Source organism: Cydia amplana, chromosome 15 (assembly GCF_948474715.1).
Source record: "Cydia amplana chromosome 15, ilCydAmpl1.1, whole genome shotgun sequence".
NCBI classification, from domain to species: Eukaryota; Metazoa; Arthropoda; class Insecta; order Lepidoptera; family Tortricidae; genus Cydia; species Cydia amplana.
In genome coordinates, this window is record NC_086083.1 from 10025778 (window position 1) to 10043861 (window position 18084).

The window sequence follows — 18084 nt, forward strand, 5'->3', positions numbered from 1 at the left end:
GAATTTCTTTACTAAACCAAACGACAATGTCGCCGCGACGGAACAGCGATATCGGTAAAAATATTTCATTGCTTGTAGTACAGTCGGTCTACGCTAAAGTTTAAAATTACACCTAACGGTTTACCAGAAAATTGACCACAGTTATAATGTCTCATAATGCATAAACTGACCATACTCCATTAATACTAAAAGCGAAGATACGCTATCATAAAAGGCCTGACACACCGGACGCGTGTGCGTAGACGTGAACTTTGTAATATACAGATCTTTATGAGAGACGGCACACCGCTTGCGTGAAGTGTGCGTGCACTGGCTGCAACACTTTAGCACACGCGCTGCCGGTGCGCTCTGGCCTTAATACGCGACACAAAGAGATATGTCAATCGGTCATGAACACATTTTAGCTGCAAATCCCGAAACGTACCACTAAACGTTCTACCAATACCATAGATCATTTCACTGATACCGCTGCGCATGTTTCGCCGCGACATTGCCATACGCATTGACGTATAATATCTAAGGACGGGCTAATGGGGCACTAAAAATCGTACTAGTTCAGCGGTGCTACCCACGAATTCCAGCCAATCGTGCAGTCTAACGCGACTAGTTACGACCAATAGCGCGCGTAATGCGAACTCGTCAACCTAACGTGCGCGTCATGCGAACTCATCAACCGATCGCGTTGTAGCGATTTCACACCGCTGTACTGGCCCCTGTCATGCCTCATTTTTAGGGTTCCATACCCAAAGGGTAAAAACGGGACCCTATTACTAAGACTCCGCTGTCCGTCCGTCCGTCCGTCCGTCCGTCTGTCACCAGGCTGTATCTCACGAACCGTGATAGCTAGACAGTTGAAATTTTCACAGATGATGTATTTCTGTTGCCGCTATAACAACAAATACTAAAAACAGAATAAAATAAAGATTTAAGTGTGGCTCCCATACAACAAACGTGATTTTTGACCGAAGTTAAGCAACGTCGGGCGGGGTCAGTACTTGGATGGGTGACCGTTTTTTTGCTTGTTTTGCTCTATTTTTTGTTGATGGTGCGGAACCCTCCGTGCGCGAGTCCGACTCGCACTTGGCCGGTTTTTATTGCCCGTAAAGCCAGTCCCTAGATATATATGTCAATGGCCATACGGTTCCTGGAACAGTCGCCGGGCCCTGCCCGGGCCGGTCACTCGCGCGCCGCGTTCTTGATGAGAGAGATGGCGTAGCGCACGTACTGTACGAGGTGCCGGAACGTGGAGAATAGGGTCAGAGGGCCGCATTTGCGGTCCACCGCTATGAATAGATCTGGAATAGAAATATGTTACTTATTAGAGTCGGACCAAAAAAAGTCTGCAGCGGATTAGATAGGCCACGCAGTGCAAGTGTTGTTTATAAGTCATAATTTCATAGAAGTTTGACGTTTAAAATAACACTTGCACTGCGTGAGCTATCAAATCCGCTGCAGACTTTTCTTGGTCTGACTCTAATTATTTTAAAATTTGTATTATTAAGTGGGCGTTTTTTTTTTGTCGTCCCTTACACTTTTTTTTCATATTTGGGAGTTTTTTATGTTATATCTACTCAGAATCACGAGCTCTTTCTATCCTAATAGGAGAAAAAAAGTGTCCTAAGGTTTTTATTTCCATTACGTCACCATTTTTCATAGGCTTTGTATGGCGGTCGCGGAATGGAAAGATCGAAAAATGTATAGAAATTTTGGGATACTTTTTTTTCCTATTAGGATAGAAAGAGCTCGTGATTCTGAGTAGAAATAACATAAAAAATCCCAAATTTGAAAAAAAGTGTAGGGGACAACAAAAAAAAAACGCCCAAATAAGGTCCATACAGCAAGCATCTATGCAGCGAGCGTGGCCGCACATTTGCTATGTCAGTCTCTCTCAGCGATAGAAAGCAGTCGCTGTGGCAGAAAACGGCTAGGAGATGATGATTGATGATGATCTATGTTTAGTTTTATGTTTTTGAACTTTATATGTCTTTATTATTCTTGCGACAGAAAGGCGTGGCCCCGTTGAATCGTTTGGTCTCTTGTCGGATTAATCTCTTATAAACTGCGATGATGATGAAAATGAAAATGATGATGAAACTGCGATGTGACAGACAGACAGACAGAGTCGCACCATATTGTTTCCATTTTACCTTTTTGGCACGAAACCCTAGATACGACTCTAGATTACGCTTCTAAGTATAATACTTGCGCGCAAAATACAGACAAAAAAAGAGCCGAAATTTTTATTTTACGCCTACGCTACGCCTAGTGTAGCCCGTCACGTAGGTAACCAATTCAGCCAGCCTATTATGGATAGCTTTATCCATCTTTATCCACGTGATAAAATAACTGTCACTGTTTAACACCGTGGGAAAGAAAGTGACGGACACCGTTTTATCACGCTGTCACGTAGACAAGAACGACCATCATATCCGTACAGCTACGAATTATCAACGACTTGATTTTTGCGAAATGCCAAAAAAAAATACAGACCCGAAAAATGTACAGAATACGCACCCTGTTTGGCGCGCAAGCGGCAAAGGTTGTCGGCCTGCTCCCACAGGTCGTGCGCCACGTACAGGAACGTGTAGTACTTGGTGAGCTGCAGCAGCGCGTTGTGCGCGTGCGCGGGCACCGAGTGCGCCATGCTGCAGTACCGAGGAGGCCGAGGCCACGGAGCCCGCGGAGCCAGACAGACAGACAGACATGACGAATCTATAAGTTCCGTTTTTTGCCATTTGGCTACGGAACCCTAAAAATGCACAGAATACGCACCCTGGTTGGCGCGCAAGCGGCACAGGTTGTCGGCCTGCTCCCACAGGTCGTGCGCCACGTACAGGAACGTGTAGTACTTGGTGAGCTGCAGCAGCGCGTTGTGCGCGTGCGCGGGCACCGAGTGCGCCATGCTGCAGTACCGAGGAGGCCGAGGCCACGGAGCCCGCGGAGCCAGACAGACAGACAGACATGACGAATCTATAAGTTCCGTTTTTTGCCATTTGGCTACGGAACCCTAAAAATGCACAGAATACGCACCCTGGTTGGCGCGCAAGCGGCACAGGTTGTCGGCCTGCTCCCACAGGTCGTGCGCCACGTACAGGAACGTGTAGTACTTGGTGAGCTGCAGCAGCGCGTTGTGCGCGTGCGCGGGCACCGAGTGCGCCATGCTGCAGTACCCGGAGGAGGCCGAGGCCGCGGAGCCCGCGGAGCCCACCGACCCGCCCGGGGAGGGGGTCGGGGACAGCGGGGACACGGACTCCGCGCACGCCGGCTGGGCACACAAATACACAAGTTCACTAAGCATAAGCCCTTGCTACACGGTCGCCGACAAGCATTCTAACCGTCTGACCTTGGTCAGTTTTGGTCCAATTTTGTTGGAAACAACTGTCTACACGGTCCGGGACGGACCAAGGCCACGCGGTCTGAAGGCTTGTCGGCGACCGTGTAGCAAGGGCTTTAGCTTAAATCTAAAATAGGGAACTATAGGTCTATAAATAAATCAATTTATACTATTAGCTAAGTTGCTCTTATGTTTATTATAAGACTGTTTGTTTCTCAATAGAAAAAAAAAAAGTTCAAGGTTGGCGTTGGGACCCGTGCGAATTGTAATCTCTTTCCAGAAAAAAAAAACATTTTATTTTGTTTAAGTTAACAAACAGCGTGTAAATTAAGCGTTAGGCGTAGGGCATGCTCCCGGGAATTCCCGGTTCTCAAACTCCCGGGAATTCCCGGTTCTCAAACTCCCGGGAATTCCCGGAGGAGGCCGAGGCCGCGGAGCCCACCGAGCCGCCCGGGGAGGGGGTCGGGGACAGCGGGGACACGGACTCCGCGCACGCCGGCTGGGCACACAAACATACAAGTTCAAGTTTGGCGTTAGGTTAGGTTAGCGAATTGTAATGATCTCTTTCCAGAAAAAATATTCTGGCATGTAAGTTAGGTATCTTACATATAATAAACTACTAGCATGTAAATTAAGCGTAAAGCTTTGGATTCCTCTGAAAACGGTGCCGTCATATTACGGCCGCTATATAGCGTTGAACTACGTCACTAGAACGTTGTCTATGTAAACAAGATGGCGCGGTTTCCTAGACGGCGTTGATTGTCAACGTAACGTAAAAAGACGGCCGTCATGACGGTGTCGATAGTTTCGTGAACGTTTTATTAGATAGCGGTGACGCCATTTTGAATAAATTACACGAGATTTGAATAAATGATTCCGTACTACGATTATTTTCCTCTTCTGATGATATTTCATCCTCCAAGTAAATTATAGATGGTCAATCAAATCTTGTCAGTAGAAAAAGGCGCGAAATTCAAATTTTCTATGGGACGTTATCCCTTCGCGCTTAAATTTTTCAAATTTGCCGCTTTGACCTTGGTGGCTGACGGTGTGTTATGACGCCGTGGTACTTTCCACATGTCGTCACCGTAAAGACGGCCGTCTTTTGCGGCCGCTATATGACGGCCGTCATATGACGGCACCGTTTTCGGAGGAATCCAAAGCTTAAGGCGTTTATAGGTAGACAATTTAACACATAGCGTACTTAACAAAAAATATTTTTTTCTTAATAAAAAAATCTAAGAATATTTTTTAAGGAAAACATGTTCATGTTTGTGTCATTCAAATCTTTACGGTATTCTCAGAAATTCTATTTTTGTTGCTATTTTTCATTCCATAACTTTTGATTTAATACAAAATTCCAATTTAATTTAAAAATAAATTTAAACAAAGTAATAAATACAAAAAAAGAACGTTTACTAACATCATTTACCTTTTGCTGGTAGTCTTGCACTATCCTGTAGTACTCCTTCACCTCCCGGTTGTACATCTTGAACATGCGCAAGTACAGCAAAGCTTGCACACGTAAGCTGAAAAAAAAACACGTTATTGGTTTAATACATTATAAGTTATGAGATATATAGGGCAGAGTCAGGCGTGTCTCACTCCGCGATTTCGTCGCTTTGCTACAGGTAGCTAAAAGTACATCCGTTCGGCCCCAATTTTGGGGAAAGCCATAAGCCACGCGTGGCGCTGTCGCCACCTAGCGGCCATATCTGTGCTGATCGTAACAGACGCGTTTTGTTAGAGAGTGAGTCTTCTGTACTTAGTACTTATTAAATATTCTGGGGCAGAGTGGCGCTCTCTTGTGTCAGAGGTAAGATCCTTTTTGGGCCACTGAGTCAGTGATGTACGTATGTATAAGTTATAACTAAAATACCATTTTTATTAATTGACATGTATAGCAAATTGTTGCTACTAATATGGTTAAACAAAACGTCCTTCAGGCCAGAGCACACCGGCTGCGTGGGCGTAAACGCACACGTTACGCAAGCGGTGTGCCGTTTCTCATAAAAATCTGTATATTACAACGCGCACGTTACGCACACGTATCCGGTGTGCAGAGGCGTTTCATGGTGTAAGGACATCGTCACACGACTTTACATACATACCCTTTTGTTCTGTAGAACAGACGGAACGCACCTCAATGCAAATTTTGAAAACAAAATTATCTGAGACTACTACAAGATATATTCGTGGTAGTGTGATTTTGGTAAGGTTTAAACTTGTATAGCTTATAGCTTGTATACGAAATATAACCCCGCCTAATTTTGAACTTTATTCCAAAGTGATAAAGTTCAATTTTGCATAATTTCTGACACCCTTACGCCTAATAAAGGTAGGCCATGCGGACGATACCCACCTCAATATATCGAGCTTGTTGAACGTCGAATGCGGCGACGCCCTGAACCGCTGCGGCATGGAGTGTATGCTCTTGATGTACTCTATGGTCTCCCGGTATATGGTGAAGGCGCGTTTGGTATCCAGTTCCAGTTCCAGTACTCGACCGGTTAGAACGAAGCACAGCACCGACTCGAGGTAGAGCATGACGCGGGGCAACGCTTTCTGCTCGCGCTCTGCTTCGCATTTTAGCTGTTTTGCTTGGTCTAGGTAATATCTGAAACGGGAATTACGGATGAGTCGTGTCACTTTAATGACAAAGGTCTAGGGCTCTAGGCCCTGTACTTGTAAATTCAGTTTTCGAGATTATCTTCACATTCACTCGCATTTTAAAATGAGTTTCGTTAGAAATGGCACTTGGAAAAAAAATTGTGTATTCCATAAACGTCAAAATATTATGAAAATGTAATTTGAAATGGCCTTTTCATACTCTGTCACAATGGTGTTGAGTTCGTCTAGACGGGCTGTAACCAGACAACCAAAATTGCTCAGAAGCCAATAGATGGCGCGGAAGCACAAATTATCTTGTCCGACACGGCTGTCCTGACATTCTGCACGTCCTCGCATACATTAAATATATTTATTTATTTTAAATTAATTTTAATCTTTATTGCACAATACATGAAGGTACAAATGGCGGACTTAATACCTTAAGGCATTCTCTACCAGTCAACCAAATATAGATGGTCAAGCAGATCTTGTCAGTAGAAAAAGGTGGCAAATTTGAAAAATGTAGGCACGAAGGGATATCGTCCCATAGAAAATTTGAATTTTGCGCTTTTTTCTGCTGACAAGATTTAAGAATAAGAATAAGAATTGTTTATTGCCACATACATGGAAATAAAATAGAGTTAGAATTACTTACATAATAAAATAAAACAGTTGTTATCATATACAAAACAAAAGTGAGAAGATTTTTGTATTAGGCAAAGGGTTCCAGTCTCAGCGTGTGCCGGGCCTAGGTGCCCGGCGCTGATTTTCAGACCGGCCCCAGACTAAGGACGGTCGGAGAATATTACTATATTACCTACATTATTTATTACAAATTACAGTACGTTTGTGCTCGTTTGTATACATGATTTGCTTGACCAAGTATATGTCTTACTTGTGGTCGCGTTCCTCGTCAGAGAGTACGTCTGCGGGCAGACGTTCGAAGTACGAGTAGTAGATGGGCGTCTGGCCCGCCGTCCGCTCGTGGTTGGTCGCGGCTACCTCCCCCGCCTGCAAAATTAAGTTAATAGTAATATAAATACAGAAATGTGACGTGACTGGACGATGAACTGTGATTGTAGCAATATATAACCGGTACCTTACCTTATTCATTTAGGTCTCAGGTCGGAAGTGTATTTTTTGTAGCCAAATCAAGGGATATACAAGTACTCAGAGAAGAAGTGTGATGATGATGAGGCGGAAGACCTAGATTCGACCTCCTCTTAGAGCGAGACGCCAAAGCCAAGCCAGACTCCCGGACCCACTTAGGGTTGGACTTTTAATCTATTATTCATATAGATGGTTCCGTATAGTACGCTGTAAAGTGGATGGCCCAAAAAGAAATAGTACATTACTGCAGACGCCGGGGAAGAAGGGCTTGCCGGGTGAGTAGATAGTGATACGAAGCCGGCAAGACCTTTTCACGGCTAGGCATGTATAGTGCTTTTCTCAAACATGCAATGAAATAAAAAAATACACCACTCAAAAAAAAAACAAATTTATAATCTTTATAATAAAAATCCAACTTCACAACAAAAGTTTTTTAATTTTCCTTCCAATCCCGCCATAATTGTTTTTTTTTACGGAAGTCGTCCGTATTTCGCGTGTGTAGTGTTCGAATAGACCTTATTAGGGCCATTATACACAATCTGATAATAAGAATCTCAATTTCTATAAATAAAATAAATGCAGAGGATTTTAAATATTGTCTATGGTCTCTGCTGACTTACGTATAGACAAAATTTTTAATTTATTCATCAACACATTGAATCATACAGATTCGTATTCTTAATATCAGTACGTTCGTGTATAACAGGCGTTAACACGGATATTTTGGTCCGATAACTATTCATTCATTAAAAATATTTAAAAAAAAAATATAATTCGGCTGTTTAGCCTGTTCATGGACACATACCCCATGTTTACATTAGAATTTAAAAAAAAATTACTTCCCGGCCTAGGCCTTCAATTTCGTATGAAATTCCTTTACAGTTGTCTGGAGTTGCTCCGCCCTAAACGTGATACTTCGAAGCCTGATATAACGCCCGGAGCGACGACATTTCATTGCATGTTTGAGAAAAATGTAATAGCGACGTAAGGTGTGTGGCGTACCTGGTGCGGCGGCGGCGTGGCAGGGCGCTTGGCGGCGCGGCGCGGCGGCGCGGCCAGCAGGCTGCGCACCGTGTCTGCGCGCAGCCGGTCCAGCGGCACGCGCACAGGCAGGCGCGCGCGCCGGCCCACTGTACACAAATATTACATTATATTTCGTTTCCTGATGCATCGGAGAAAAATTCACCCCTAATAGGGATGATGACACATGTTGAATTCTATAACAAAATCTAGTAAAATAGAGAGCAAACGAGCAATTTATCACAATAATGTGGATATTAAAATAAAATATTGAAAAATTACATTCAAAATTTAAGTTTTTTTTAACTTCCAAAAACGATAAAAGTAAGGGTACCATTCGATTCCTTACATTTCATCCATACATAATCGCAATATTTCACCGACAAAAACGCAATTTTCTCGTTTTGTCCATACTACAAGATGGGCGATGACGTCACGGCCTCTGGCCGTTTTGTATAGGGCGTTTCGCGAGTAAAGTGCGACTGTCGGACTTTGACTACAATGTCTGACTTTTGTGTTACTTTAATGCAGGGATCGGAACCGGTTTTTTGCAAAAACATCGAAATAACCATATTTTTCGAATTATTTTATACTCGAAATGTAGGACTCAGTTATGTGTTTAGGTAACGACTTCGTATTATTAGATTGCCGAATTAGAAATGAAGTAATTAGCAAAGAACGAAAAAATACCGTTTCCGTTCCCATACAAAAAATACCGGTATCCGATCCCTGCTTTAATGCAATGGGTCCCATATACCTAGACATTTGATCCTAAAAACAAACCCGATCGATTGATACCATAAAAAAAATTAGTCATGTAGCCTATTGTCACTTCTCAAACAGTTTTTACCGTTCCGATCATCAACTAGCAAACTTGAATATTGTACACGTTGGCTTGCCCAAAAAACAGTCTGCGATAAGTAGGTTAGAAAATTATAGTAGGCCAAAAATATTTTACACCGTTCAGATTTTCAGGCTTAATCGTTCGAAGTAACACGAGAAATAAAGACTATAATGCGATCTAAAATAAAAACTGTTATATACAAACGTAAAAGTTACTCACCAATTGAAGAAGCCTCTTCGAGTCTCTCCGAGCCTCGGCCCTTCAAGCCGGACCCGACATCAGCCTCGGCGCGGACGAATCTGTCCGGCATCCGGTCGAGCCTCTCCATGCCCAACTTGTCAACCGACAGTCTCTCCAACTTGTCGCCCGACAGTCTGTCCAACTTGTCCCCCGACAGTCTGTCCAACTTGTCCCCCGACAGTCTGTCCAACTTGTCGCCCGACAGTCTATCCAACTTGTCCGTCGACAGGCGATCCAACTTGTCCCCTGACAGACGATCCATCCTATCCCCGGAGATGCGGTCGAGGGTTTTCTCCATCTTGTCCGACCGCTCCGACGATATCCGTTCTCTTGAATGCCGACTGGGGGTCAACAGGCGTTCAGAGCTGTACCGGTCGCGTAAGCGGTCGGATCGCTCGGAGGATAGCCGGTCGGTGGACGTCCGATCCGGTATTCTGTCGGAAGGTGCGGAAGGTATGGGGAGGCGATCCGATATTCGGTCGTTCGGCCGCTCGAGGGACACTCTCTCTTGTATCCGTTCATTGGCGACCCTCTCGGCCTCTCGTTTCCTGGTCAAGGTCTCGGGCTCCTGAGGGGGCGAGACCCTGGCGCGGGCCTCCTCGTTCCGCCTCTCCGCCGAGCGCTCCCGGTGCCGCCGCTCGTCGTCGTCGGCCCCGGACTCTGCCGCCACTTCTATTATGGTGACCTGACCTTTGCCCTTGCCACCTTTTCCTTTGCCACCTTTGCCACCTTTCCCGCCACACTCGTCACCCTTCTTGGGGGTGAAAACCTGTAAAAAATAGTGAGTTTTTTTAACACTTACTAGATATATAAAATTGGAAGCATAGAAGATAGCTTTTCTATTTAGTTTGGTTGATCAACAAAGTATGATCTCATCCAGCAGAAAGCATGAAACTTGGCTTAAGCCGGCCGGATTAACCGACATGCAAAACCTAAGTTTTGCATGTCGGTTTTGCGTGTGCAAGCAATACCAACAGACAAGACCGAGTTTCATAGGGCACACACACGTAACGACAAACCTGCACTCTCAGTTCAAACCATCATGGCACCGGAAGCGGTGGTTGACGTCGACGCAATAGCGCTATTAATAGGTTTATATTTCGTCAGCCATATACGCATACAAACCATGAATCCACTCCACACTTTAAAAAATAATAAAACTGGCCAAGTGCGAGTCGGACTCGCTCATGAAGGGTACCGTACCGAAATATAAATTTTAATATTTCCAATTTTGCTTGCGCAGGCAAGGAGTCATGTCATACACACGTTCAGTTATACCTGCACAAATGAACTGTGCAGGCATAACCATCGGTTATAACCTAGTGAGTGTGGCCGGCTTTATATACTCGATTTGCAGATCGTTTAGGCGCTCACGCGCACCAACAACCCTAAGAACGTACCTTGCGAAAGATATGCGTCTTCGTATCCTGCAGCACGGGGTGCGGGGCGGGCGCGGGCTGGGGGTCGGGGTGCGCGGGGCGCGGGGTGGGGGAGGGCGTGGGGGAGGGGGAGGGGGGCGGGTGGGCGGGGCGCGGCTTGGGCGGGCGGCCGCGCTTCTTCTTGGCGGGGCGCTCGCGCGAGTCGGCGCGCGGCTTGGGCGGCCGCCCGCGCTTCACGGCCGCGGTGGCCGCCACGCGGGGGGACGGCTGGAAATCACACTTCAATTAAATGGCGCCGAGGTGGGACCTTGAAATATACGTGAAATGCCCTATACGGCCATGTTTGGTTTAGAATAGGGATGATGACACATAATAACAAAATCTAGTGAAATAGATAGCAAACGAGCAATTTATCACAATAATGTGGATATTAAAATAAAATATTGAAAAATTACAGAACCTGAAAGTTTCAAAATTTAAGTTTTTTTTAACTTCCAAAAACGATAAAAGTAAGGGTACCATTCGATTCCTTACATTTCATACAAAAAAATATTGTATAGCAACTATATACATAAACGCAATATTTCACCGACAAAAACGCAATTTTCTTGTTTTGTCCATACTAAAAGAAGGGCGATGACGTCACGGCCTCTGGCCGTTTTGTATAGGGCGTTTCGCAAGTGAAGTGCGACTGTCGGACATTGACTACAATTTCTGACTTTTGTGTTACTTTAATGCAATGGGTCACATATAGACATTTGATCCTAAAAACAAACCCGATCGATTGATACCATAAAAAAAATTAGTCATGTAGCCTATTACCGGTCTGACGTCTGGAATGAAAACAATCCGTATGAATTTTCCTGGTCTTTTTGGCTTACAATTGGTAGCTGTGTAGCCGAATCTATGCAATGATCTTTTGATACCGATTGTACCCTAAAAAGGAACCGGCATGACCCGAATGAGAAAGTTACGGAAACCTAACTTCAATATATGAATTGTTCTTACCGTATTAGTGGGCCTTGGCGAGTCATCGTCGCTGGACACGGTCAGCTTCGACGACCGTCTCCGCCTCTGACCCGGCGAGGGCGACGACGCCTCCGAGTCCGATAGATCCGAAATAGGACTCTGTTGCAACAACAATAAGGCACACATTTAATTATCGTCCACAACTTGGTCCATCTTTCACCATGCAGAGAATTGTCACCGTACATTGCAGGTCCAACAAGTAAACATTGTCTTACAGACCCAGAAATATACAGGAAATTATCACATGTAATTGTGTCAGATGACATGTCAAGTTGGTGAAACTCCTGGTAATTTTCTTGACACATTTATTCGCTGAATTTAACGAATGGAGACAAATACCTCATATCCTGAAGATATAATCATATTCCCATGTAAAGCGCCAACAGCCTGCCACAGAATATCTTTCAACGCTAGAAACTCCCTATAAACTCTTTGACGTTCTTCCCTTGGCCAGTAACACGTAAGATTTCTTTCGTAATTGACAAGACAACTTCTCAAGTTACACTTCAACACGGCCAGGTTGATCCATCTCTGCTGAACGCCGTCCTCGTCCTTCATGGTTTGATTGAGGAGTTGGAAAAGGAGTTCTAGTGAATTTTCCATATCGCGAGTTATTGGAATGAGACTTTAAACACGGCTTATGCGTTCCAAAGGCGTGAGCTTCGTTCAAAAAGGGAGTTGCAACTGATGCGATTGTTGTTCATGCATAAACAGTGTGTGTCAGCATCCTAATACGGGGAAGTGTTTATCTGTAAAGGGACACCTGGGAATGGGCAGCAGTCCCGCATATTAAGCTAGAAAATGATCGTGTTACTGTTGACGAGTTAGAAATATACGTGGGAACGCTAAACAAACGAGTGTTGTTGCTGGGAGGTCATGTCGTTTGCAAATCATCAAAAAACGATAAGATCAGTTTTCTGTCCGTTTCAATCCGATCCGTTTTGCTATTCCCGCGCTGCTTTATTACCTACCTATTTGTCTTCTATCATTTTATTCAAACTGTCGCGGCTCACTAAGAATTGTATGCCGTATGTCCAGCACCAGAGAATTTGAAAGGTCCCTCTAGGAAATACTTATTGACGCAGTAAAAGCGTTAATAACATTCGTTTGTAAATCCACTAATATGTTGTATGTACTCACCGGCTTCCCCTTGATATCTGCGAGCGCATGCCTCAGCTCTTTCCCCGTATCATAGGGCTCGGGCAGCGGCGCGGTGGGCGGCGCGAAGTTCGACAGCGACCACGAGGGCCGCTGCACCGGCTGCGATTCCGCCGCGGAACTTAGTCGCGCCGGCGCCGCGGCAGGCTCTCTAGCCTCTCTGGGCTCTCTGGTCTCTCTGGTCTCTCTGGGCTCTCTGGGCTCTCTGGTCTCTCGGGGCGGAGGACCGCTGGACTCGGCGGAGGACGACTCGGACTCGGAGTCCGAGGACTCGCTGGCCGAGGACGGGCTACCGCCGGAGACGATTGGTGATAGGATACTGGAATTAATAAATGAATTTCATTTAACAGGAGTATGCAATTAAGCTTCAAAATGCGACAAAGGAACAACTTATTATGAAATAAAACTAATACCGAACCCAATAACCAAAACTGAAGACAATATTAGTTTATTACGAATCAAATCTAACAAAATAGTTAAATATCATTTAGATGAAGTCAATCAATAAATATATTCTTTCATAAAATTAGGTCAGAATAAATAATATATTATTTATAAATTTTCTAAAATTAATGAAAAATCACCAAATTTTACTTGAAAACCTGCAGCACAAGTGGTTTAAAAATCTGTGACCGACCCTTTGAACACCGCCTGATGTTTGCGCCAAAATGGTCAATTATTTTTAACCTTTATCGATCCAACTTAACCAATGCCGACATTAGAATTGTCGGCATTGGCTAAGTTGGATCCCACTCATCTATACACCTAGACACTATAGTTGCAAGTTTAAACTTACGGTTCTAGTTCTAGCGCAGTACTGCTGGTGGTGTGGTGTAGCGTGCTGGCCGCCACCTCGTCATCACTCTCCGACAACCCCAGGTCCTTGTTTAACCCATCACACCTGTAAGGACAATGACCTTGAAAATTGTTCGTGTCGATACAGTCGTCAGATATTGAAGAGCGTTCAAAGTGCTCGCAAATATCTAAACACTTATATGTTGCTAAAACGTCATAGTGCTTGGCGACTATACAAGTTGATAATTCAAAGATTGCTCGAAGATCCGGAAGGTAACTCTAAGTTCGTCTGTGTTCATAGAAGTGGACAAACCATAATTTAAAAAAAAGTTTTGCGTAATTCAAATTAGCAATTTTTATTACAAATATCCTCAAAATGAAGTGGTGCATACGCTCGTATAATTAATGAATATACTTACGGTGGCGTTACGCTTCTTGAGTGTGATATCCGGTTGTCTATACCTGTAAATAATAAATAATAAAATCAGTACAAAGCTCAACACATAAACGCGTAATTAACCATAAAAAAATTACATCTGATCGTAAAATGAGGTATGACAATAAAATTGTAAATTCATACGGTTGATTAAAGAGGTTCTATTATGGCTATGATACAAACGAAAACCGGAGTTTGTACATTATTAAAAATTTAAATTGCCTTGAACTCTAATAAGAATACATTTTTTTTAATCTATTAAGATTGACGAAGACTGTACACATAAGAGAACTGTAATGTAATAAGGTATATAATCTGCGCACATTACAATTGACTGAATTATTCAATTATAAACTTTACCGCCTAAGCTAGAAGATTGAATCCGCAACAACAATAATCTAACTCCTCAAATAATTGCCAATACAATGTGCATGGCAGTGCGCCACAAGAACTATGGTTACTAATAATCAATCAATGCATGCAATTCCAATGTTCACATTACCTAGTCTAGACATTCCAGTGTCTAGACACTAAACGGTGGTATCGAGCACTGGACCGTGATATTCAACACTGATCTTACTTTTCCGACCGGTATTATGCCTTATTTGATGCCCGTTACGCATCAGTTGGCAGTGATTTTTGTTTAGAATTTGAGTTCCGTGAGAGCGGATTAGATCGTCTTTCAATGGTTTCAATGTTTCAGTTCTAGCACAGAAAAGCGAGGCGTAGACTATCTAGCAAGAGCTTGCATACAATTTGCGTTAGATACCTACATTGCAGACTACTAAGGTAAACTGCATTCAAAAGTTTGATCAGATCATAATCTTCCTCGCGTTGTCCCGGCATTTTGCCACAGCTCATGGGAGCCTGGGGTCCGCTTGGCAACTAATCCCAGTAATTGGCGTGGGCACTAGTTTTTACGGAAGCGACTGCCGTCTGACCTTCCAACCCAGAGGGTAAACTAGGCCCGTATTGGGATTAGTCCGGTTTCCTCACGATGTTTTCCTTCACCGAAAAGCGAACTGGTAAATATCAAATGATATTTCGTACATAAGTTCCGAAAAACTCATTGTACGAGCCGGGGTTCGAACCCGCGACCTCCGGATTGCATCAAGTCGCATGCTCTTACCGCTAGGCCACCAGCGCTTTTTTTTAACGTAAAAGTACGAGTAACTTACAAACGCCAAGAACATGAAGGTGTCAAATAAGAACGCGTAATTTGTAAAGCATAGACCACATTGACCGCGGCCGTTTCAAATAACTCCATGAATAATAAAGCGGAGTGTAAGTACACTGCGTATTAGTAGTTAATTTATGGGTGGTGCTTGGGAAAGGGCCGTGTTTGGTTAGGGCAGCGGCCAGCGGCAACGTAAACATTGCAGCGATGTGTTATGGTTGCCTCATGTGCTTTAATAAGCATTTATGATTTTATAAAGTCAGATAAGTAATGAAAGCGTGTGAATGCGATGGCTGGCGACATAGAGATGGAAGGTAAGGATACGCTGCGCCGATCACAAATGAACGGGACAAGGGCGAGCGAATGATGATGATGATAGATAGATAGAAATTAACGCAAAATACAAATACAAATGCATTTATTTCATTACTTTTCACATCATCACAAAATTGTAGTTTTTAATCAAGACAAGGACAGATGGCATCACACGGAAACTAGACTGTATTTGCAATGGCAGGCTACAATCAAAACTTTAAAAAGTTAAAGTTGGTTCAGTGGAAAAAAATGTCTAATTTTCATTTATTTTCAGTTGTACATCGTTGCCCTAGCATAGTGGTTCCTAACCTTTTCAGTCCGGTCACCCCTATGACTAACTAGGGAACCTGATTTTACCCCTCCTCCCAATGGTAATAAAAAATAAAACGTGTACGTTTGTTGTATTGTTATATTAGGTTAGCTTATTACCCCCGTAAAATACCAGTTTTACCCCCACGGGGGTAATCACCCCCAGGTTAGGAACCACTCCTAGCTAGACAAAACGTAAAATCCCGCGTTATAGTCATATCTCCCGTCACAAGGTTCGCGCGCCATGATATCTCTTGTCCCTTCTAATTTGTTGACTTTACGCCCCCTCTTATTTAGATACACAAACATGTCTAGACTCAAATAACTGTCTCGCAAGTAGGTAGATAAGTTTTTCGAAAAAAGCTAAGGACGTGCTTTACATGGCGTATCAATATACATGAAATAAGGAATGATCTAATGTGAATGTAACACAAATTGAAAGTATATTTTAAGGTAGATAAGCAATACCAAAACTAAATAGAAACTAGCTTAACTGTCAAACAAAAATCTTGATAAAGTTACCCTCTCGCTCTAATAAACATCTTGAACAGAAAACCATTCTCGAAGAAAAGCAATTTTCTCTGAAATATACAACCTCGCATTACAGTAACTTCTATCGTATTAAAGATTTGGATTTTGCGGTTTTCGTCACGTCACGTTGTAAACTATATATTCCCGTTGCAGCATTATAGAGTCGAGTTATGGAGCAAACAATATGTCACTTGACTTTAACATTCGTACCCACTATAATCCGAGAGTCCCTTTTACACTGGGACACCTACGTCCTACAATTTCGACGTACTTACGTTAGTAGCAATGGGAATGAAACGTCATAGTTCGGCCATTGACGGTGACGGGTCAGTGACCCCGCTGACGGTCAGCGTACGGACTGGGGTGTCGGAGGTTAGGTCTACATTACGCCATTTTATTGGAAATTTAGGTTTCTGTCATTAGTGTTTTTTTAAAGAGGAGTGTTTTTTTATCAAGTAGGTATGATATCAAAATATTATAAACATGATATGACAAATATTTGGATGTTCTAAAAACAAAAGCAGCATTCGAGTAAAATTGAACACCACATCAATTTAACGAGATATTTGGAATAGGTGGGTATCTTTTTAAAAAGTAAAAACACTTAAAAGCTACTATCAAAGGAGTAATATAACCCTAATAAACTTATATTACTTATCTCTACTCTACGTCTAGCCCAGTCCTTTACTAATTACGACTACTCGCTTTGATTCGACACTTCACATATTTGAATACTAATTGCCTCTTGCCGCCCTCGTATGCGCAATGTTTGCCAAAGTTCAAATAAGACTATCTTTTTTGATATTACAATAATCGAACGAAAGAGCGATACTGCAATGTATGGAAACATTTTCAGTAAAAAAAGCATCTGTTCGGGTGTACTGACACCCGAACAGATGCTTAACACACCCGAACAAATAATAAGGATAGAAAGTAACTAGGTACTGACCTAGTTACTTTCTATCCTTATTATTTTAAGGGTAAAGGTTTTTTCACAAGCCTGAACAAAGACTTACTCTTATTTATATTTTCAGTGGATGCCATTTCGCTGCGTAGAAAATGGGCATTAAAGTTAATGAAATTTTAAGGATTGTAAAAGTCACGATACACTCTTAGCGAGCACTAAATACGGGCCATAAATTAAATTGCAACACATTTACATTGTTTACGTTTCGCCGGTATTGTTAAAGAGACTGAGACCTTCGGACTAGACGGTAAATCTCCTTAGATAAAAATATAATGTACATTAGTATTTACGTACCGTCATAAACTTCTGTTAACATAATTTATTGCCGTGACGCAATCCTTGCCGTTACTATTATGGTTTGTTATATTCTTGCGAGTTGTGTAGCAGCTCGTGTACTTGAGCAAAGAAGACATTAAAGTACCTAGAACATACGTCTACTATTCCGCGACTTTAATTATTTCCTCAATATAGCAAATACATTTGCAATGTAAAATAGTCTGAAAATGCGTTATTCTACGAATGAAACGTATATAGATCGAGATTTCATCATGCTTTCTTGAAATTTGTATTAAATAGTGGGAGAAACTTTAATATTGTTTTCCTAATCGAGCATAAAGCGACATTTAGCGACTGTAAATGCATTTTTCCAAGAATGAAACCTATCTGGGTCAAATATTCGCCATACTCTTTTTGAAGATTGTACGGTCAGCTACAGAGAAAAGGTACCACCCCTATATAGAAGTTTGTATGCAGGGGTGGTACTTTTTATCTGCAGGTGACTGTACCACTGCACAGTGTAATGAAAATGAAATGTCTCAATAAGAAGACAT

The 18084-nt window shown here is 42.9% G+C and overlaps 1 protein-coding gene across 1 annotated transcript in view; it reads right to left on the minus strand.

Annotated features, from left to right (window-relative positions):
- Positions 1–1176: 1176 nt before the first annotated feature.
- The window catches only part of LOC134654594 (AF4/FMR2 family member 3), a 156362-nt gene continuing 139454 nt past the window's right edge, over positions 1177–18084 (minus strand). Inside the window, exons 10-23 of the mRNA XM_063510063.1 lie at positions 13939–13981; positions 13521–13625; positions 12707–13043; positions 11546–11665; positions 10559–10804; positions 9138–9927; positions 8057–8184; positions 6840–6955; positions 5697–5951; positions 4767–4863; positions 3777–3833; positions 3133–3250; positions 2773–2934; positions 1177–1295 (exon numbers count right to left, since the gene is read on the minus strand). Coding sequence (XP_063366133.1) covers positions 1177–1295; positions 2773–2934; positions 3133–3250; positions 3777–3833; positions 4767–4863; positions 5697–5951; positions 6840–6955; positions 8057–8184; positions 9138–9927; positions 10559–10804; positions 11546–11665; positions 12707–13043; positions 13521–13625; positions 13939–13981 — 2693 coding nt within the window. The remainder of the gene's footprint in view (positions 1296–2772; positions 2935–3132; positions 3251–3776; positions 3834–4766; positions 4864–5696; positions 5952–6839; positions 6956–8056; positions 8185–9137; positions 9928–10558; positions 10805–11545; positions 11666–12706; positions 13044–13520; positions 13626–13938; positions 13982–18084) is intronic.